Here is a 23,506-nt window from a genome sequence, read left to right as displayed (position 1 = left end):
TAAAAGAGGCAGAACCATGAGAAAAAGAGAGGTGAAGTATTAACTCTGTTCATGGGATAATGATGAAACATTTAACTTGGAAGTTCAGACAGAAGATACAAACCAGTAGAGGTGTGAGGCTTTACAAAAAGAGAGACTGAGATGACTATAAGGACTTAAGCATTATTATCAGCACAGTAGAGCTAAAAATAAAATAAAAAAGATGAAAGATGAGGAGTTGTTACAGTCATTTATATGATAGAAGACAATCCACTCTTCCAACCTGCACTAAAAAGAAAATGTTGTTCTCATTAAAACAATATGAAAGAAGACCAGTTAAGCAAAGCGCGCGAATGTAATCAATGTTAATGCCCTGCGACGTCATCTGAAATCTGTTAATTACAGTGCCATGACAAGACAGAACTGCTTCTCCAGTGTACATCGAGTCATTTCTGCAACTGGAAACAAACAAAAAAGAACATCCCATAAATGAAGTATATTCAGGTTTTACACAGGAAAGTCCAGGTGGAGGGTTCCGACTGACGGCTGGCACTGCAGCTTTTGTAACAACATGCTCATTTACACGTCTTAACAACTGTATCTGCCTGAAACTGTGAGTTCCCAAGTGGTTTTTATAATTCAAACAAAAAAAAAACAAAACAAAGGAAGTTCACAATGCTCTCTCACAGCAAATAACTGTGGCTCAACCTACTGCAGGAGAAGAAGCAACAAAGTCACAAAAAAATGTAAGTTTGAAAGAAAGAAAAAAAAAATAGATTAGTGGGAATAACTGAAAAACGCACAGACAGGGCTTGTTTTGCCGTTTACACATTCCTTCATAGCAAAGACTTGGAGTCAGTAGAAAATACATTACTTCACCGAGACGACGCGCACGCTGCTGTGAAGTATACAATATCATGATCATCCTGTCGCTTTCGTCAAATAGGAAACCCAAACTACCATAAAGCACTTTACAACATGTCCGGCCGTGTGAACTGCTCGTAGGGAAAAGCTAAAAAAAAAAAAATAATAATAAAATAAAAATTCAAATGGGATAAAGATTTCAGGAATAAATGATTTAATAAAAACACTGCAATAAAGACACGTTTCATAGGAGTAAAATATTCCATTAAAAGTAATCCAGCTGTGGCTTTCTTGGGTCTGCTGACGTGTGATTAGATGGGTACAAATTTGTCGACGTCAGATATTAACATCAGTTAAATGAGAGCTTTCAAGGTTTTCTTTCTGCATTTGTGTTTTCGTTTTTTTTTAAAGACACTTTTAAAGTACTTTGATACAATCCCAATACATTCTAGTGGTTATATGGTTTAATAACACTTGGAAAAAAAAAAGGGGAAAAAAAAAAAAGGATAACAGCCTAAAAAGCTCACAGCGCAAGTGTGGACCTGTAAATAATTGACATGCATTGAAAGGCCAGATGGAGTGGACGAGACCGAATGCATCACTCATTCACAACTAAGAGCCTCCGATAATTAAAAACCTTTATGCAATCATTTTTACACTGTATACAAAGTTGGCACACACTAGCGGGACGAGGGTGGGGGGAGGTTAATAAGCTAGCAACAAATGATATCAAAACAACGAAAAGCGGAACGGCGAGTAGCTGCAGCTTGCTGGGAGGGGGGCGGGGGCAATGATAACAGACAGGAAGCGGAAAAACGAAAAGAGGCGGCGGCCAGCGGTGACCACATCCAACAGCATCCAACTCAGGACTCGCTCTTTTTTTTGTTTTTCTTCAAGAAGGAAGGAGTGCGGAACTTCTTTTTCTTTTTGGAGGGAGACTTGCTGGGGGACTCGTCGCCCTCCTGCTCGCCGGCGTCGGCAGGCTCCTCCCCCTCGGCCGCGTCCGCGGCTTCGGGGGCGGCTGCTGTGGTGGCGGCGGCGGCGGAGTCTTCAGCGGGAAGTGCCGGAGCGTCGGAGGGGTCGTCGGGTGTCAGGTCTGGAAGGGTCTGTCTCAGCGTGGCGGCGTCGCTCTCGTCCTTAAAGGTTTGTTCGGGCAGGGATTCTGTCGGGAGGGAGGGGGTGAAGGAGAGGGAGTTATTGATCTCAGATGGATAAAGTGACGGATTTGCCCCGCTGACAGCCGAGAATCAACCAATCAACCAATGGTTACGTCGCAGAAGCCTCATGTCATCACTGCAGGAGCCCAAACAACCATTTATACATAATAAGACACTGAGAGACAGGAGTCAGCCCAACACGCTGCAGACTTTCTACTCTCTGGCCAGGAAAAGCCTTGAAGCACAAAACACAAACAAACAAGAAGGACATAAAACACACTCCAATAAAAATATGGCACATCACACACTTCAGCTGAAATCTTTCCAGCCACACACAGATGTACTGATCCCAGGTAGCAGGAAGCAGCTCCCCACAGTGAATGGATTCAACTGTCGGGGTATTTATGTGAATGAATCAAACTCCGCTTTGGGGTTACAGCTCAAGACTTCAAAAAGGACAAATATCAGAAAACAAGTGAGACCAATAAAGCCGTCTATAAAGCCTGAGATGGAACTGGAAGAATATTAAAGGTAATTTCTTGTCCCATTTTCAACATGAGATCAGATCACCCAAACACTGTTATCACGGCGTTTTGGGAGCCGTTCCATCCGCCGCATGTTGAGTTTTTACCTTCATCTCAACAGGGAAAGCTTAATGAGCGCAGTTCTTGTGTTCATTTGTACCCTGTGTACAAACACAACAATATGAATGAGAGGAAAAAAAAAAAATTAAACAGCCACAGCAGTGAGTGTGTGTTGTTATAGGTTATACAAGAATGAATTAATTCCACACTGGAGCAGCTCTCAGGAAGCAATAAGTCTTGAATTATCAGCAGGAGCTCAAACTCTTAACCAGTGAGCTCCTTGAGGAGTTTGATATTAGAGTCATAAGATGATCACTTTCTTAAGAAAAAAAAAATTAAAATAAAAAATACTCTCAGTAATAAAACTGCAGCCAGAAAGTCTGGATCAGTCCACAGTGACTGATCAGCACCACAAGCAGCACCCCAAACACGGTTAGAAGCGCAGTCCGGTGAGAAACCACTAGTTTTTAATTTCCCGCTCCTGATCGCCGGCATGCGACAGGAAACCAGCAGAAAACGAGACCCGCCAGTCCTCGTCCGACTCGTCTCATGTCTGTCAGAGCAAGAGATGAGTTCGATCCACACAGACACGTGAGATGAAGACCGGACACCAGGCAGCCAAAGCTTTGGGCTTCAACCGAGTTACAAGCTGGAGGAAAACCAACCCAACAGCAGCAGGTTTGTTGAGAAAAGCCACACTCAAAAAAAAAAAAACAAAAAACAAAAAAATGAACTGAGGTACCTGGTAAAGGACTCATCTGGAAGACAAACGACAGCCGAGACATTTCAACACATTACCTGGTGTTTCCAGCAGACAGGAATATACAGTCATATCACATTTATAACATGTGCTGATGTGCGAGAGGGAGTTGGTTCAGTTGAGAGTGAACAGCTGGCAGGAGGAAGAGAGTCTGTCTAATGTGGAAGTTTAAACAGGCTGTGAGGTTTACTTCAGGGTCCTCCTTCACTTTCATTTAGCTTTCAGCTGAAATTAAATTTAAATATACAGCTTATCATGTAAAAGGAATAAAATCTATGCACAAAAAGTAAGAACACTTGTGTCTGGAAAGGTATTTTTTTTATTATCTTCAGATAATAATTTGTTTTTCATAAAGTGGTGATTGAGGATCTCTGAAATAACCTCCATGAACCTGAGGTGAGAGATTCAGAAGTGAACCGAGAGAAAAGTCCTAAATCCCAGCGAGGGGGTTAGTTCAAACCAAAACAGCGGCTCTGCTAGGGAAGCCATGCAAAGGAGAAAGGAGGAGATGATCCAACGCAGACGTGGAGGGTTGACAGATAATTAGGAGGGAGGTGAGGAGGTGGAACAGTACATACTTACTATGGCAACAGGTACTCTTTTGTATTTCCATCTCCTGATTGTAATCGCAGCCACAAAGAAGAAAAAAAGCACAAGTAGAAACAAATGTCTATGCAGATCAAACCACAGGCACAGTGTTAAATTAAAACGTGAAAGAAAGAAAATTGAAATAAAAAAACACCAGAAGGTAAAAAGAAGAATGGCCGGGCACCATTCTTAAGTAGACCCCAAAAAGATGGCGGATGGAAGTGAAGGGGCACAGAAGATACTGTACAGAGAGACGCATGTTAAAAATAAATCTCCTTTATTAGATTACACCTGCGATCAAAGCTATCGTCCTCTTTGCTGGCTGCTCCTGATAAATGAAGCTCACAAAAAGTGCTAATTCTAGCTCTGTCATAACAGCTTCAGTATCATGGTGAATGATACTGCTGATAAAGGTGTAATCCAATAGTAATAAAGACCAAGAGGGAGAAAATGATAAAAACAAGAATAGACTGTGGTATGTTTAAGTTATTTAACCATATTCAAACTGTATCCAGATATTGATTTTTTTTTTTTTCTTTACAAATTTCTGTCGCTTCTAACATAAACAAGATCTAATTAAAAGGAAAATAATAAAACCTCTTGGCCTGTTATTACAGAAAACACAGCACACCACTTTGTAGAAGTATTATTAAAAAGGCCACAAAGACAGACAGGCAGGTGGACGGGCAGGAGCCTCTGCATTCCCTGCGTAGAGCTTAAAAAAAAAAAAAAAAAAAAGTCCAACGCGTCCAGGCGGAGGACGAGAGAAACCCATGCCGGACCAGGCAGGAGCAGATCAGCGGAGGGGGGCGTGTCGGTCGGCCGTACCTTCTTCTGCTCTGACGGGGGTGCTGGGCGGCGTGGAGGTGGGCTTCAGCGCTTTGGGCTCCTCCTCGGACTCCATCGGTTGCTCTGCATCTAAAAATAAATCAATCAGAGGTGAAAATGTGAAAATACATGTAATGTGGGGGAAAAAAATAACCCACGACAACAAAAAAGAAAGAAGATTACAATAAGCAGGACTGAAATCTATAATTGAACAATTTTCTGCCTGAAATTGTGATTTCTGTGTTAAAATTCATTTAAAAAAAAAACACTGCAGGAAAAGCAAAAACACAAACAGCCAAACCGGGGAGGTTTAGGCTTTAATCAGGAGCGCACAGTAAGCTGCTCAACCCGATCCCAACAAATCAACCATCAAACACCTGATTAAGGTCATTATGGGGTTTCGTGGTAATTAGTCGGAAGCACGAGAGGGAGAGTCGACACAAACAGATTCAACAAAAGACATGTTAGCGGGAGAAGAAGGACCGATGTTTGCTTTCAGCACATGGGAGGCTCTGATTGGATGACTGAGATCAGATCCTTCAAAGTGAGGACACCACCTGACAGCAGGCACGTTTTGGTCGGTGTAAACCTTATAAAGCGGTTTCGGCAAGAAAAAAAAAACGTCATCTCTCCTCAGCGTTTTGTCCAATCAAACTGCAGAAATCGTTTCTGATCTGCCAGAGCTCGGATGCCTTTGTACAAGACATCAGAGGCGAGGTGGGGGGGGAAGGGATCAAACAAGTAATCAATCAAAGGCAGCAGAGTGTAAAACTGTGGGTGTGGAGGGTGCTTGCATTTGGCGAGACAACGGCAGCAGGCTCCAAACCCTCAGGGGGAAAAAATGAAAAAAAATTTAAAAAAAAGAGGAAAGAACACAGCAGGCAGGGGGATCCCAGACTCCCAGTGGGCAGCGAGACGGGCCAGGGCGGAGCAGGGGGGGGAGGAGAGAGCGGGAGGCAAGAGTCCGCTTCGTCTGGAGTACCTGGAGCCTGACCTGCCTCTGCCGCCTCTACCACTGACGGCTCCTTGCAGAGGGCCCGCACCACGGCACAGTGGAACTCCTTATGCGGAGAACCCGGGGCGGGAAAAACCTCGTCCGGGGCTGAAAAAACGTCATCGGCGTCGGCGCAGCTCCGGGGTTGTTCCGCTTCCCCCGGCACGGCAGGAGCGGCGGGGGCCTTCTCTCTGGGCACCGGGCTCCCAGCGGTCTTTAAGCCGGGGGAGGCTGCTGCAGGCTGTGGAGCTTCAGCCCGAGGCTCTGGGTTAGAAACACTGGGGGCGCTAAAATCATCTGGTCCCTGCACTGAGGATCCGTGAGTGTATTTGTGGGCATGGAGAGACAGCATCACAGTTTGGCCGATGTGAAAAGTCTTTACATCCTTATGCAACAAACAACCCTTTTCTCAGAACTTAAGTTACTGTGGTTTAAAATGCATTTTCTGAAACAAAAACATAAATCATTAAATCGAAGTAAGTTCAGAGATGAATCCCATGATGCTTTGCACCCTGACATTGGCCATGTGTGATGTCCAGCTTCCACCAGTGTTGAAAAAAAAAATGTCAGCTAGACTCAAGCTTATTGTTTTACTTTTAAAACCAACATGTATACACATATGATTGATAATCACAACAGAAAATGTAATTATAAGAAAAAAAAAGTGTGTGTGTGTTTTTCGTTTTTTTAGGTGACATTAAAAAAAAAAAAAAAAAACATCCATCACATGACATCTACCTTCAGGTCCTTTCTGTTTCTGCTCCACCTCTCTGCGGTACTCCTCCAGCTCCTGGTCGGTCAGTTTGGTGAAGGGGTTGGGGCCCTGCTTGCTGACGATGACCTTGGGCTGGTACTCCTTCTCGATGATGGCCTTGGACGCGGTGATGAGCTCGCCCTTCAGGACACACAGAAAGAATGGAGGACTTCAGGAGAAGACGGGTTTTACTAAACGACGGCAAATCCATCATTTTATTTATATTTACATGAGCAAGTGGTTTGAAGTGTGTTCAGCAGATATGAAGGAGGACATTTACTTCCACAAGTCTTGCGTAATGTAAGCAGAGATTTCATCTATTGGTGTAGAAATGTAACATTTCAGAACAAGAGTAAAATCTGAGGGCCAGCTGAATGTGATTTTCTGGGAGGGATAAAGCGACACATAGGCTTCTCCCCTCCTACTCATCCAATGGAAAACATCTGTACTCCCTACATGTTTTAGTTATGGCACTTCAATTTTATCCAAATTACAATTTTATATTCTTTTTTTAACAAATGAAGTTTCAAAACGCTTTAAATATTTTCTTATTAACCATTTTTATTCCTTGTTCCTCTCTCCAACACTTTATTTAACCCCCTTAACATCATTCTGATGTGTTACTGGAAGAAAAAAGGATTCACCAATGAATGGTATTTCCATGAAATCAAATCTGTTTGAAAGAGCAAACCCAATGAAAATCACGTTTTTCAATCTTTGATGACTTGGACCAATTTCCAAACAGGATGCATTTCTTAGGTTTTCTGTGAAGTGTCAACATGTGATGGCTGGAGGTTTGTATGTTTTGACTGTTGTCGTCAGGCAGAAATACAACAGGTATCAAGTACGCCTACTCAATAAAGGGTAAGTCACTGGTGCGTGCAGACATATCTGTACATATTCTCTGCTTTGATTTCACTATCATTTGAATTTTGAGCAGGATTATTATGGGAGGTTAAAAAAAAACACACAATCATTCAAAGATTCTCAAATACTACAATGAAGCCTGATGCGTTGAGAGAATCAGAGACAGTGAAAGCCTGCAGTGCACGATGAGCATCGTAGGGATGAAATACATACTCATGAGCATCATGCGCTGATAAACTGCAGTCACTGTGTGCTGGAAGCGCTACTGTCAGTCGATTCGACAGACTGTTGAACATACTGTGAGAGACATGCAGTGAACGCCACCGTCACTGGATCTGAACTTAACGTTACTGCTCCTTTCTTACAAAGAGTTTAAAGTCAGGTTCACGACAGCAAAGTGTACTGAAACACCAATCAGAATCAACCTGAGGCAACTAAAAAAGTCATTTGCATGTTTGGGCCTGATAAAGATACTGTGATTCAGTCAGGAGATCTTCCAAACACAACATGAAGCTGGCCTCGCTCTGGCGTTATCAGACGCTTCGACCCGAAAGGCCGAACATCAAGTGGATGTGTGCGGGCTCAGAGGACTGGCTGGAGGGGTGATGTGACGTACAGGTGAGAAACATTCGAGACTGGAGCAGTAAGTACCTTTCTAATAGATTTAGCAGGACTATAGGACCCCTCGGACACATCGAGGCCATCAATAGTGTCTGTACAGTCAGACAGAGGGGCGTCCTGCAATGGTAAACCCAGTGAGGGGAGGGGCACAACCAGGCTCGACAACACCAGCGAGATTCAAATGCAGCAGCCTGCAAGGGGGCGGTTGTGCATGTGTGGAGACAGTCAAACACATGCACGCACACACACACACACACAAAGGGGGAAAGAGTACTTTAAGTGCCATTGTAGAAGAGATACTCGAACAGCCACGAGGCTGCTCGTATTCCAAACCGCTCCGGTACAAAGCAGTAGCGTGGGAATCTTAAAATCTCCCACAATTCTGCATTTTCAAAAGCAGTTGTGCTCATTTAGTTGAACTTTTTGCTTTGTTGACTTTCCACCTCTGCATTCAGACTCAAACAAACCACACAGACACTTGGGGGCATGCAAATGGAGGATGGGCCTCGAACGAGGCGTGGCGTTGTGAGAAGCTCTGCAGCCAGCATGCAACTGTAGCTTCAATCCACCCACACAAGGGGGCGCCGTACAGTTCCATCCTCACATTAAGAACAACTGGCTGTAAAGTTAAAGGTACAGGATTAAGAAGTATAGAAGATGGACTGATGGATGAATTTCCCTCTGGGATTAACAAAATATTTTCTGTTCTATTTCTTCCTTAACTACATGCAAACAGGAGCAAAACATGGACATCTCCAAGCATTATCTCATATTTTGCCTTGATATTTTCCAAAAACTGGAAAAACATCCCATGCAGAAAGGAAACGGAAACCATACGACGTTAATCGAGATTCTATTCTAACAAAATAACCCGGCTTGCAAATGCTGTGATGGATAACGACTTGTGACATTGGCATTAACCCAAGGAAAAAAAAAAAGCCTTCAAAGTATAAACAATGTATGAATACGGATATGAATGTGGACAGAGCTGGAGCTGGCAGATGGAGAGCAGAGAGGTTTCCTCTCACCACAGACTACTCACCTGCCACAGTGACAACCTCTGTGGTCAAAGAATAACGTCACAGTTACAAAGTCGCCCCATGCTCTTGTAAACCACACGGAGGACAACTTACTTATCCAATTTTAGCTAGAATTTCCATGGAATTGACATCAAATCAGATCAAAATGGAAAGATTTCTCATTTTCTTTTCAGCTCAGTGTCCAGATCAAGTTCAAACACAATATTCACACATTGCATCAGCTCGGCTTAACTCCGCACCTGAAGAGAAAATGTGAGGAAATCTGGTTTGGATTTTAGGCCAAAAGCATTCTGTATTCACACACCAAGAAAATGGCTCTTTTCCCCGAGATAACCTCTCATTAAAAAAAATATATTTTTGTGAGATGGGAAGAAAGATATTAAAACTAATCTTCTTACTGGTGTGAATACAAAACATTTCTGTAAAACTGTCAATCTACAACAAACATGATCATCTCCAGGTGTCCGGGCGGCTGGGGCTGCAGAGTATCGACACGGCAGGCTGCAACACTGACCTGGTTGAAGGAGCGATCCACCACTGAGCTGGCACAAAGAACCTGAGACTGGGGGCCGGCCGTCTTTATGTCCTGCAGGTTCTGCTCTCGGATCTGAAACGACGTAAATATTTTAACTACTGCACACACAATGAATATATCCAAACTCGGGGAACAACAAACGCTCTGGAAACAAACCGGGAGAGCAGACAGAAGCAGTTTTTACCTTATTCCTCATTTCCAAAACCTCCTTAGGGTTGGTGTTCAACGGGATGAACTGATTGGCTGCGGCAGCCTGGCGGAGCCCATCCTCCTTTGTCCACTGTAAACACCATAAATCAGCCATAAATCAGCTGCAATCGCAGACACAGGATGACACAAAATCCCAAGCACAAAATGATATTCAGACAAAACTGTACAGGCTTCACAACACAAGAATCATGCTGAACTGAAACTGACAAAACTGGATGGCCGTAAAAAGGTCTGAATGGAAAAAGTGAACCAATGATGATGATGCATATTTAGGAAAAGATACACAGCTTTTATTTAGATTTTAATTCAAATCACTAGGTTTTCTACGTTATTAAAAGGACATAATGAATAAATTCTCACATGAGTGTCTAAAGGAGATTTATTCACAAACTGATTAAAACTTCAGAAACTTTCCTATAAAACTCTGAAAACAAGTGACATTGAAAAAATGTATTTGCTGTGATTATAGTTACGTTAGAGAAATGAGTCAAAGCTCTGAATCTTTTTTTTGAGTCACTGTGTTAAAGTGAGTTTAGAGGTTTTCACAAGTCCTCCTAAAGGTATAACTGTGGCCTTAAAGATGTCTCAACACTCTTCAGATGTATTTAACAAATACTCAGAAAGACGTTGATGAAAGAAGAAGAAGTCGCTTTTCAGAACATTTAGACTCTTCAAAACGTCGTTTGTCATCATCATTGATGTACCACTGAAATCCGAAAATTAAAAAAACAAACAAACAAAAGGTCCACAGTGAAGATCAACTGAAAACATTACAGAATGAGAAAAAAGGTCAAAGATTAAAAAAAAGGAGGGGGTGAGGAGAAGTGAGGGCTGGGTGGTGGCGAGAGGTGAGGGGAGGAGTGAGAGATGGCTGAGTGGGTGACCGAGACGATGAGGCTGGCTTACGAAGCGAAAGTGGCAGTGAGGGGTGAGCTGGCATCACCAAAGTCATTTTCCAGGCTGATACACAACAACAAGGACGACAGAGATAAGAGAGAAACACACCCGGACACTCGCCCGTGTCGGGACAGAAACAAAAAGTCACAACGCTGACTGAGAATCTCCCCAACAGAGGATCAAACCTTTTACTGTCTTACTAAAATATGTGTTCCTCTTTAGAGTAAAGAAATAACCCTGCATTTTTATTTTAATCTATTTTTTTTCTTTTTGAGAACCTGGTAATGCTCAGCATGTCCAAAGAAAAAAGTCTGCACCCTTTTCTTGCACCAAACTGAATGAGCAGCAGCTAGAAATTAAATTTTCATGCAGATTATTTCAACTTTTTGAGACTAAGCATGTTACTGGCAGTGGGAAGCAGAAGCTCATGGCCTCATTCCTGCATTTACTCCAAGACTGGCCGGCTGGCCGCCAAACCCGGAGCTCGATGAGGAGGGGATTCTGGATGGAAATAGCTGGATCGGGGGGGGGGGGGTTGGTTTGAGGTATGAGATGAACATGTAAACACAATATACTCACTGAGAGAGTCTCACAACACATTATTTCCTACTTTCCCAACAGGAGATAATTGATTCAAAAGTCAGATTAAGATTTATTGATTTTGTTTTGTTTTTTTTTTTTGTTTTTTTTTGTCGTCAACAATCCACTCATGCAGGCCTTGAGGAATCACTTTCAGAATAAAGTGGAAACCAGAACGATAAAACGAAAATAAAACAGAAAACAAACATACAACTGGGAACAGTTGCAACTGTTTGAGGGGGTTAAAAAAAAAAGAAGCAGGCAGCATAACTTGCCAAGAACATTTTGCTTTGTTCTAAAACATTAATAAATACTCATATTGCACCTGTCACTATAGTTGAAAAAAATATAAACTCTTCCAGACATGCCACCTCGCTGTCTTGTCCTCGGAAATTTCTAATAAACATATTTTCTCCTCTCTTCAGCCTGACTGGTCTTATAAGCGACAGAGTTTAGCCAGCGTCACGATGCAGAGACAAACCTAGAGGTGTGCATTAAAGGGCGGTGAGCAGTAGAGTGATCAGCAGCTACGTCACCTCGTCTTGCCACATTCACCTGCCTACTTGAGGACTCATGCCACACCCCCCTGCTGCTCGCTCCTCTGGGAAAAACATCAACACCAACAAGTGCATTTCACTACTACACATGCAGTGGGGCATGCGGTGGGCAGCTGGCCTGGCATCATGAAGCGTTCGGAGACCAGAGAGGTGGGAAAGAAAGAGCATTAAGAGTCACCAATTAATTACAGCTGTGACACAAGAGAATCGAGAGGAGTTAGCTGGATTGAGGCGAGTTGAACTTACGCTGTGAGCGAGCCAAAAAAATAAAGACACAAGAGTCGTCAAAGAGAGAATTTTAGTTGACGGGCAGTTTCCGTTAAAGAATTCAGACAACGGCAGCTTCAGGATGCCGACCACCTGCCCGTTTTCCAACAAGGTAGCTGTAAAATCTATACTATGAACAATAAGGTAGGCACAGACCAAGCAGTTGGTTATACAGCTTGGCACGCAGACACCGGACGAGAGAGACTGCAGCAAGGGTTTGACGTGATCGTGTGTTATGTTCGTCCACACCTTAGGCTTCGACTTGGGGCTGCTGCCGTCGGGCCCGTCCTCGTAGGGCTCGTCGGGCCGGCCGCCGGCATTGAGCCAGCGGGTCTTGTCGCGCTGGCCGCGCTGGAAGCTGTGCTTCAGCGGGGAGCGAGCACCTGAGTCACTGTCCTCCCCGTACGAGTGGGCGGAGGAAGCGTTCTCCGCGTCACTGTACTTTTTGCCTTTGTCTCGCAATGCCGGGCAGCGGTAAGGGTAGCCCGTTCTGTAGCCCTGCGGAACAGGAGGAACCCAGATCAAGAGAGGAAACCGCTAATTTGGATAATGATACATTATTATCATGCAGTCATCACAGAGTCCTTTACCCTTCCCTTACCAAGTTGTCAAGCATCCTCATGAGGGCCTCAAACTCCTGCTCCCCGACTTGCCACTTGGGATGAGCGGCAGACCCTTCACCAGCCGGCTCGGGGACCCGGGGGCGCGACTTGTATTTCCCCGGGTCCAGCATCACCAGATTGTCTGGGCCTCCAGCGCTTGCCAGTGTTCGCACCTGGAAAACGTGAAGGACAAAAAGCAGACGAACACACACAGACAACAAGAAGAAGAAAGGAGGACATGGAGACGTGGAGAGACGAGGGAGAAAGGTCATCGCTATGGAAACTGCAGGAAAATGCAAGGTGGCAAAAATAACTGAACGGAAAAAATGTTGTTGTGCATTAATACACATTATAAGACGTAAAACAAATGTCCCTGTGTAAGTCAACGTGGCTCGTGTGTGTGTCCCACCTGAATCTCACAGGCGGTGACCAGGTTGTGGATGTAATAGAAAGCTTCCTCCACTGTTTCACCCACTGACACCAGGCCATGGTTCCTGAGGATGAGGACCTAAAACAGACATTGATAAGCCGATTAAGCACCATTTTTTCCCCCTTTCCACATTAAAAAAACTGCCCAAACAGCGAGTCACCTTGCTGCTCGCCCCCAGATTCTTCTGTATGAGGGCAGTTTCCTCCTCATCCACTAGAATGCCATGGTAGTCATGATAGGCCACCTCGCCCAGGGACAGCGCCTCTGGCGAGATGGGTAAGAGCCCGCATTTCATGGCCGACACCTGCCACCAAAAAGACGTGGTTACTCAACATATCATCAACTCTCATCCATCGATACCTGACTCAGGCAGAGCCGTCGTATGGAACTTACCGCGGCACCTGCAGCTGTGTGTATGTGCACGATACACTTGACGTCAGGCCGGGAAGCATAGATGGCAGAGTGGAGTGTGAAGCCGGCCTGGTTGACCCCGAGGTTGGTGCTGCCCCGGTCGACTATCTCGCCTTGAATGTTTATCTTCACCTGGAGTTAAGAGTTCAAAAGACCAAACATCAGTTAGGCTTTTATCTTATGAGATACGGGGAAACATAGCGGTCTGCACTGAGGAAACAGTTTTGGCAAAACAGCACTGTTAAACTTTTGGATGTGAATGTGTCACATTTCTGGTATTAAAAATGATCACCCTCGTTTATTTCCACTTCTTTAAAATCGTTATTTTAAGGAAAAAGTGTCATGTCTTCAACGTTCTCAAAATTAAAGGCTACAGGATCATGTCAGACTTAAAGCTAATAAATGTTTTAAACCAGATACTTTCACAGGAAAATAGTGCAGCAATATGGGAAACGCTACACACAAAGATAAGTAAATGATGAAACGTGTAGTGTGCAACATACACTTCGCATCTGAACCTTCAACCATGTATTTTCATTTAAAAAAAATAATAAAAATTTTACATTTTATTTAATGTCTGAAGTAATTCCTACCAAACTGGAAGCAGTGATTTCACTGTAAAGAAGTCCAAAAGGGACGATGAGGAAGCGCTCCTGCTCTGAGTTCACTCGGACCTGCAAGGAGACAAACTGCATTAATCCACGAAGAAGAATCTGATCTGACTAAATTCACCAATCAATAATCAACCTTTTCTTGGACACCATTATGAATGGCTGCAGAATGCATAACAACAAATGCATATATGTCATAGCCAGCTGATGAATTGTATCCTAATTGCCAAACTCCTTAAAACTGGCATTGTTAAGAGAGAGAGAGAGAAAAAAAAAACCTCTTACTGTGAGGTGGTTGTAAATAAGCTCGGACCAGCCGAACAAGTCAGCGAGCCGATAGAAGGCAGCCAGCTTGCAGCGGAGAATCTTCTCGCCCTTGTCATAAGAAATCGAGTCGGACCCACGCAGATCGTTGACCGGAGTGACCATCCCCAAACCTGACAGGGAGAAACGAGGCCACATCAACACAATAAGACTGAAGCTGAGGCAAAGAGCCAAAAACGGTTTCCTAACAGGAATACTAAAAACTGCTCATCAATTGTGGAAATATGGTCGACCTGCTTGAAATCAACTGGATCCTGTCTCGAAATTAACTCGTGCTCAAGCAGCATTACTCATCGTGTGCACAGACATAGCAGGGCTGAGGTCAGAAAGTCACACCGACTGAGTTGTTTTCACTGCTTACTCATGTTGAGCGCCGCCATGCCTCCCTGCGGCGCGGCGGGATACATGGAAGGCATGCTGGTGGTCATGAAGTCTGCGATCTGCTGCAGGGCCAGCAGGCTTGTGGGTGTCTTTCCCTTTTTCAGCTGATCCTGGATCATCGTCTCCAGCTCCTCGCAGAATGCCTGAAGGTAAAAATAAATAAAGTACATTTAAAGAAATGGAGAACGACATGCACTGATCAGAGTAAGGTCATCTAGAAAAAAAAGCCAAACATTTTTAACTGCTCCGACTGGAACTCATGATGGTAAAACGTCCATTCAGGTCTGACTTTGCAGACTCAGGCAGATCAGAGCCTTTCATACAAACAATAGGCCTGTAAACAGTGAGGCTCTCTGTGCAGCGCACTGACAGGATCACAAACAAACTATTGATGAAGAACACACTGGATCCATCATGTGATGCAGAGCGCTGCTTCCTCTACTCTACAGCAGCGTGTTTGCATTTAATATTCCAAAGCACTGGCTTTTTTTAATCTACAGAGAATAAACAACTGATAGACGTTCGTGTTCCACTGACCGGGCTCTGTAGTATCATGGAGACCCTCTTTCTCTGCTCCATCATGTTGAAGTCCTGCCGCAGGTCAGGCGCCATGTTCCTCTCCCTCTGGTACTCCGGGCTGCTCTCATCCACCCGGTCAAAGTACCGCTCCTTGTGAGGGGCTGTGGTGGGAGGGGGGGCCGTCACCACTCCCGCACCTGAGTCGCCGTTCATCCTGGGCTGGCCTCCTGAAGGAGTGACAGGAAACTGTTGAAGCTTCTTCATTCACAGTGAAATAGATGAAAAGTCGAAAACAGATTTGTCAAACTGTGATATTTTCAGGTGATGACACACTGAGGTCAGACAAGGATGAGGCCAATTGATCAGATTACTAAGACACTTCAGCCTCTAGCTAAAAATACACTCCATTATTCGCTGATTATGGGGTGTATTTTCACATTATACTGTCTATAGATAGACTGAAGCCTAAAATAAATGCCATAGATAACACATACGGTTATGTAGAGTAAACGGAAGATGAAACATTTTTTGGTTTTAAATTAATTTTGGTTTGAATTAATTCAGTCCATCAAATAGCAGCCATAGAGGGAGATTCCAAATATTCACGACAGTTGCTAGATTGACCATCAACCGCATTTTACTGTTGTAGGTGTGAAGTGTTTCATTTGCAGTGTTTTTGTTAAATTACACAAGTCACTTCAACAAAATGCATCGTTTCAGTCAAGAAACCTCAAAATACATATAAAATTATTTTATACTTATCCAAAAAAAAAAAAGCTATAAAGGTTTGTTGATGATTGAAAATAATCGAAAAATATTCAGTTGAGTCGAAGACATTTGCATCTTCAAACCCCAACATGGGGAAACCATCATCAGGTTAAAAAAATGACCTCTTAGCCGTCTTCACAACAGAAAATCATTCACAAGAAATGCACAATCTCCTTCTTCCTGCCGCTGTCATGAGCTCAGAGCTGTTTCTTTTTTAATTGATTGATTTCCACAATGTGCTTCCTGGAATCACAGCAGCACTCAGCTGTCAGTGCTGGGTGAAGGAGGAGTCAAGAACAGCTGAGAATGAAATTAAAATAGGCCCGAGACAAAAGTTTTTATTGTTTTAAACATGCTATTGTATGCACCATCTCCCATCCGATCCAAATCTACTGCTGCAAAATAATTAACCGACATCCACAGGATTGCTAATGAATCTATGTCCATCCACCAGGCTTAGGGGGGATAAAAAAGTGTCGACTTGTCTGTCACAGTACAGACGACTCAAGCTCTGGATGTGAAAGACACAAGCAGACTCCCGAGCAAAAGGGAAATGTGTGTGCGCGTGCGCAGTGTGTGTGGATAATGGGTGGCGGTCTGGTGAAGCCTGATGTAACCCATTAGTCCGCATCAATACAAACGTTCCGTTAGAAGCACCACGACAACTGCATGGAGAAGGCAAAGCATCCTGAGCCGGACTGAGAGCTGACGGGTTCTGCTCCTGACCAATGCTGATGTTTTCCACAAAAAAAAATAAAAATAAAAAAATGGTTTAACAAGTTTCTGGTCACCTGATGTGATCATGGAACAAAAACGGAAAAATAATGTTCTTCCCAGTCAAAAAGAGGACCTAAACTTGATGCAAAAGATCTTTTGGCCATTGAAATCCCAAGATGGAAATACACAAATAAGCAAGTTTCTCTGTGAAGGAAGGAAAACTCTGTTGTTCTGTCTCATTCATGTGATTCAGACATCTGTTACACGGAGGAACAAAGGACATCAGCAATTAGATCTTGTGCCAAACACACTCATTAGGGCGAGAGAGAGTGTGTCCCACATTTTTGGCATGTGCTTAGTATTAATTAAAAAAATAAATCACTGCCAAATGATTCGATTTGATTCTGGGTGTAGCTGCAAATTCAGCATGAATCAAATCTTCTACATGAAACATGCAAGGTTTCCTTCAACACACATGACTTCGTTGAAGGCGCTGAACAGTTCTGTGGTGTGTGTGTGTGTGTGTGTGTGTGTGTGTCAGCCTGTTTCACTGGGAGGAGGTCTTAATTCTTCCAGACCATTTGTCACATCGTATTCTCTTTGGTCTGATGTACAGACGAGCCACACTGTTGCTCTGAGACGTTCATGGTTATTACACTGTAAAACTACTGCTGACAGCGAACAACAACCAGATTGTCTTTCACTCACATTATTTAGGAGGGTTGGTCTGACTTTTAAAACATTTTCAATCAAGTTAACAAGCTTACATGCATATAAAGTCCATTTTAAGCTTTCAGGAGTCGTGTAAATACAGTGATTGATGGCATTTGTAGTTAATGTTTTCAATATTCTAACTTTTTAAGTTTTAACCCCCGCTATATGCGATCTATAAGAAATAGGGGCTTTGAAAAAGGGACTAGTGATTGCTCTCCACACAATAAATGCATTTAAATTTTAGTGTTTTAATATAATTCATATCAGCGTGTACATCACATCAGTTTTTCAAAATAAAAAAAGAAATACATAAAATATACAGGAATATTAACCGATCAATACCACAGAAACTAAAGGGAAGAAAGTCACAATAACATCACTAAGGCAAATTCAAGGTGTTCAGTTCTCTAAACTCTGACATTAACTGACCTAATTTTAAGATGAATTAGTAGAAATTATACTGTGCATATTTTATGAGCTACAAAACGATCGTAAAAACACAAAAACTTGAGGCAGGCTGAAGTTTTGCTGTGACCACAGAAAGTGTTTTAGTCTGTAAAACCATGAAATCAAAGTAGATGTCAGTGGTAATGTTGCTCGCTGTGACCCAACCCTGTGCACTATCGCACTGCAGGGATTGTGAAATATGATCCTTTCGACGGACGCTGCCATCGCTCCAGACACTTCAACGCTGCAGTGCACGCCAACCAACACCTACAGATAGATAGACCAAGTGAGTGTGTGTCAAAGTACGCCCAGCATATCCTGAGCTGGATGAAAAAGAAAGAAAGGTGAGCTGCTCATGCATTAAAAGACACGGTGGATTATGCAGACATTTATCACCTTTATGTCTAAAGTTAACAAGAAGTCAAAAGGGATTACGCAGCATACAGCACGACTGAAGCAATTGTTTAGATGTACTAATTTCCTGCTTCGCTCTGCCTTGACACAGATCCTAACTGAACTACAGCAGCTGTGAAATAGCACTCACAACTCCAGTATGAACTCCAGCAAGTCTTTCTGAAACATGATTCAACTGTTTCCTTTTTTTCCTTCCTGTAGACAGTGCAGCAATTTGCTGGAAGTTTACTCCATCACTTCAGCAAGGCTACCCCGCTCCTTCAGTCTCGTCTCTCCTCATAAATGTAGGTGCAGGGGGCCGGACGGGCCTCCGCGCCTGTTGAGAGTGTGATCTCTATGGAAACCAAACACATCGCCATGGAAACACGGGAAGGCCTGTGAAGATCGGCGTTACGTAAGAACAGCTGTAGGCCAACATCATACTGTACAACCAGCCAGTGTCACAAGACACACACCCTCAAACCGACGCGTTACTCAGTTTATATCAAAATGAAAACATGTCCAAGACTCAGATTATTATTCATATAATTTATAGCTAAATATACAGTATGAAACATGAGTTAAAGTCGTAATTCCAAGAAGTCTGCATGTATTTGTACAGCTGCATTGTAATTTTTACAAATTATCATTTTAAAAAGGTAGCAAATTTCATGACTTGCTTGAAATGATTTGAGCATCTGCTCTGTGCCCACCTCGTCTTTTGAGATATGTGTATTGCAAATATTGACTCTTAAAAATATCCTGTAATGATATATTTGGGACGTACTGCCCAGCTCTAACTCAAAATATTAATCAGAGAAATGCCAGTGTGCTGAGTCATATTTCATTCAAGACAGCCAAAGTTACAAATTACAACCACCAGGGAATAATCATTTTCTTCAACCTCAGATTTTTTTATAGGGCCATAAAAAAAATGAAATTTTTCATGATTCTCTCATAACCACACCCAAAATGAGGGAGCTCCAAAGGAAAGTGAAATGTTTTTAAATAAATTTGATTCTTAAATGCACATAAAGCTCATCTACCTCCAGACAAATTTCAGGGATTTCATAGTTATCCTGACTGTTTAATATTTTGTTGAAAACGTTTAAAATCTGAAACATGTAGAGGAATAATAATTATTAAAAAGAACATATTCATGCCTGATTCAGCTAATGATATAGGTGCTCTGTGCCCAGCTGCACACACTGCTGTGATCCACATGTTTGATTCAACAAAAGGTCCTACGGTGGATCCATCTGCAAGAGCACCTCAAACCCACCACTGATCTTAGCTTGTAAAATAGCAAGACTGCAGTTCACCATTTCGTTGTAAAATAACACTTTAACTGACTCAATGATGAGTCATCGTCCCTCAGTATAACTGAGCTTCATTTATATACAGTATATCTTTTCACTGCATGCATCCTCTTCATCACTAGTTTGTTCCTCTTGAGGCTATTTGCATTTGTGCACTCCGAAAAGAAGAAGAGGAACAAGATCCTGCTCTGGGAAACAAGAGAACGATTTCTCTGTAGATGTTTTGAACTTTAATTGACACCACCCATCACAGATGGTTCCAGCGGATGCGATGAGGCAATGATGGAAAGGAAAACGTGATGGTGCATGACAGAGCACTCGACTGCCTTCCTCAGTCTGTATTCAGCTCTTCATCAAAAATATTCTGTGTATCAGCACAAATTTTAGCATAATTATTCCAGTTTGTTTTTAAGATGGAAACTGGCACTTTTCAGCTTGTCTACGATAATTAATCTGTGTCCAAAAAGTTGCCAATCGAGGAAACCACCAGTATAAAAGATCATTATGTCTGTTAAAAAAAATGGGGATGGGGCCTCAATGTGTTGCTGGCCTTTCTGTGACACTCTTAGTGTGTGTGCACAGTTGGTGTTTCAAGCCGTTTTCAGACATTCAAGTGAAGCACTCAGACAAGACCTCTTTATAACTGTGAGCTGGATGCCTGTCATTATTGGGGCTGAAGAATCCAGTCACGACTGCTCATGTGTTTCTGTGCATGCATGCAAGGTCTCCAGCTACTGCGGCAGCCAGCAGGAATACTTTCAGTGTCACATTAGCATGGATCTATGAATGGTGCAGTCTGCCATAATTAGTGCGCACGAAAAAGTCCCAGCATTAGTGACAACCAAGCTGACAAACTGAAGAATAGCTCGAAAACAGACAATGAGGATCCAAGAATACATGTACATATTACTGATGTGACAAATCACTTAAAGGAAACCAGACAGGAAACTATGTTTTGATGCTAAATTGCTACTAGATAACCAAACATGTGACCTTATTTTTCTCACTAAACAGCTGCATAACACATCTATATGTATATATTTTTTTTCACCCACAATGCACATTTGGACACATATTCAATAATTCAGCAATTCAGTTATATATCAAGGTACTTTTCAACATAAGACTGAAGTTTGTTGTTTGCAACATTAACATTTGCAATAATCATACAGACCATAAGTCAAAAGCACAAAAGTCAATAAAAATTTAAACTTATGGATCCTAGAAGCTTTTCCAAGTTCACCCTTTGGATACCATCCCAAAAAGTGCAGCTCCCATAACACTCGGGCCACAGAATAAAACAAACATTAAAAGTAACATTGCTGCCGAGGCCTGGCAAGCTGCTCTGTTGTATATTTCTGTTCCAGGTTTTATCTGGCTGTCACACGTCATATGAAGCAGATTGGTGGGAGATTGCTCTCTGAAACAACACTCCCTTCCCTGTACAGTTTCCTCTTATTTCACACTCTGGTCTATACTATCATGTTTGGCATCTGTGAAACATTTTTCTGGTAATCATGAAGCCCAGCTGCACACACTGCTGTGATCTGTAGTGACCCCTGCAGTGTCAATAAGAGGTCACAATACTGCCCACCCTGGCCCACGGAGGGTAGTGACACTCAATACACTGCATTCTTGTACAGTCAGTGAGGGCTGATCATGATCTCTACAATGCTAAAAGTAGAAGAAGAAGAAAAAAAACACACTTGAAGATCACTAATTCTCTTAGATCTCAATGAGATGGAAATGTGAACCTGAGGTGTGAATAAAAAAACAAAATAAATCAGAGGTCACTATTAACTAAAGAGACGTCTCTACCTGAGAGACTGCTAAGTAATTACATATGGAGAGGAAAGACAGGCCCTGAAATGAGGAACACATTTTCAGCTGCACTGCAGTCGAGGGTGTGGGTGTGGGGAGTGGGAGTAAAACAAACACAACGCTCTATCTACACTCAGTGTGTGCAAATGTGCGGAGTAGTATGGTGTGGATCCAGGGTGGTAGCATGGAGTCAGGGAGCCACCATCTTTACACACACACACACACACACACACACACACACACACACACACACACACACACACACACACACACACACACACACACACACACACACACACAGTTTTGATAATTAAGTTTAGAGAGAGCAACACTGCATAGTTCCAACAGTTTGAACCTAAAAGGAAAACGGAAACACTTTAATTCCAAATTATAGTATGACAATTTTTTTCTTATTTTGTTAGTCAAACAGATAAAAAAAATCCACAAAACAGTGATAAATTGCCTTCACATGTTCCTACACCCCTTCAGACAAAATAACACAATTTGGGCTATTTCTAGAAACTAATATTTAATAGTGAGAAGCAAAATGGACTTGTACTATGTTTGAAAAGCTTGAAGAAGGCCATGATTTACCTGTCCTGGACTCATAAGTTGATATAACTGTAAGTGTCATCAATATTTATGTTTTATGGTTAATTACAATGCCATTAAATTGATTAGTTGTTAAGCTTTAAAATGCTGAAATATCAATACAAGTTAAACAAAATGTCAAATAGTGTCTTGGAAAGTCTGAATTCCTGTATAAAACGTTTAGTACTGGCAGTTTGCAAAGAAACTAAAGCACAGATTACTGTCGTGAAGAATCTTAAAATTCCACTAAGAAATGTGTTATCAAATCAATCGAGCTATCATCAATTATCCAGCTGGTACTGGTATTTTAGACATTTGCACCATCATTGCAGAGTGTTACTGTGCACTGTGATTCTATAATAAAAATTATAAACAGTGCAGCTGAGTGCAATGCATTAAAAAATTTGATTTCATTTGAAATATTTATGTTGTCCAATGTGGTGAGGCCGCTGTAATAAACCCAGCAGTAAAATCTGCTTACAGTTGGAATAACAGTGCACAGATATGACCCTGCAGGACACTGAGTCGTGTGACCTCGTACAGGAAGCTCGTCCATCATCACACAGCTGTTCTCAAACCGCACATTCCCGGACGTGGAAACACACCCAGATACTCTGAGAAACGCAATTTATCGAACATAACAGAACAAAACCAGTTACTTATTGTGACTATATGCGGGAGAAATGCTGGACTGTCACCATCACGGGCCTCTTCTAGCAGCAAGCTAACCGCAGTTGAAAGGCACGAAAACACTCTTTTTGCACAAAGTGTGTGTGCGTCAGGCTCTCGGAAAATGTTTCTATTTTATCCAGGAAACGACCTGATTATAAGAAGAAGGACTAAACAGCAGTGAAACGAGAGGACTGTGTATTTCATGATGTTTCCAGCAGGCTCTGTGCAGACACCCCCGCTTAGCAAAACACAGCTCGCTACACTGAAGCTCATCGAGGCACAATTATTAACCAACACATGAGCTGTGCTGTACAAATATGAAGCCAAACTGCAAACAGGAGCGATAATCTCAGCTCTTACCCTCTCTTTGATGAAGTGATGAAACACAAACAGTGCCGGGCGAAAGCAGGACACGACGATTTTCAGTGTTTTTGTCCCCCGACCCTGGAACTCTCAGAGTGGGTTTATCTCTCTGCTCCCGTCCTGACTCCGCCCATCCACCATCATCCCGCTTGGGTGCGGCAACAACCTAATCTCTGACACTCTATTGGCCATCTGGAGACACGTGACTAAATAAAGGTAGGTGATTGGAGGAAGAGCTGTGCACCCGCCCCTCAGAGTGTTAGGCTTTTTTTTTCTTGATTTATTTGTGTATAATTGTGATTGCGAAACTCATAGACAATATATTCTATATTTATATATATA

General features: G+C 42.6%; 1 protein-coding gene across 1 annotated transcript; it reads right to left on the bottom strand.

Moving 5' to 3' along the window:
* Window positions 1–1,241: 1,241 nt before the first annotated feature.
* add1 (adducin 1 (alpha)) lies at window positions 1,242–23,289 on the bottom strand. Its single transcript, XM_030084542.1, is given in 18 exon segments — window positions 1,242–1,770; window positions 1,773–2,005; window positions 4,761–4,850; window positions 5,743–6,003; window positions 6,493–6,649; window positions 8,027–8,113; window positions 9,551–9,643; window positions 9,756–9,851; window positions 12,331–12,579; window positions 12,683–12,856; window positions 13,093–13,191; window positions 13,274–13,417; window positions 13,507–13,656; window positions 14,118–14,198; window positions 14,421–14,572; window positions 14,821–14,983; window positions 15,378–15,586; window positions 23,162–23,289. Coding segments are annotated over 17 exon segments (2,622 nt in total). The 5' UTR covers window positions 15,573–15,586; window positions 23,162–23,289; the 3' UTR covers window positions 1,242–1,572.
* Window positions 23,290–23,506: the final 217 nt, after the last annotated feature.

The sequence above is a fragment of the Salarias fasciatus genome (genome assembly GCF_902148845.1).
Source record: "Salarias fasciatus chromosome 7 unlocalized genomic scaffold, fSalaFa1.1 super_scaffold_4, whole genome shotgun sequence".
Taxonomy (NCBI): domain Eukaryota; kingdom Metazoa; phylum Chordata; class Actinopteri; order Blenniiformes; family Blenniidae; genus Salarias; species Salarias fasciatus.
This window is presented reverse-complemented; position numbering and strand designations above follow the sequence as displayed.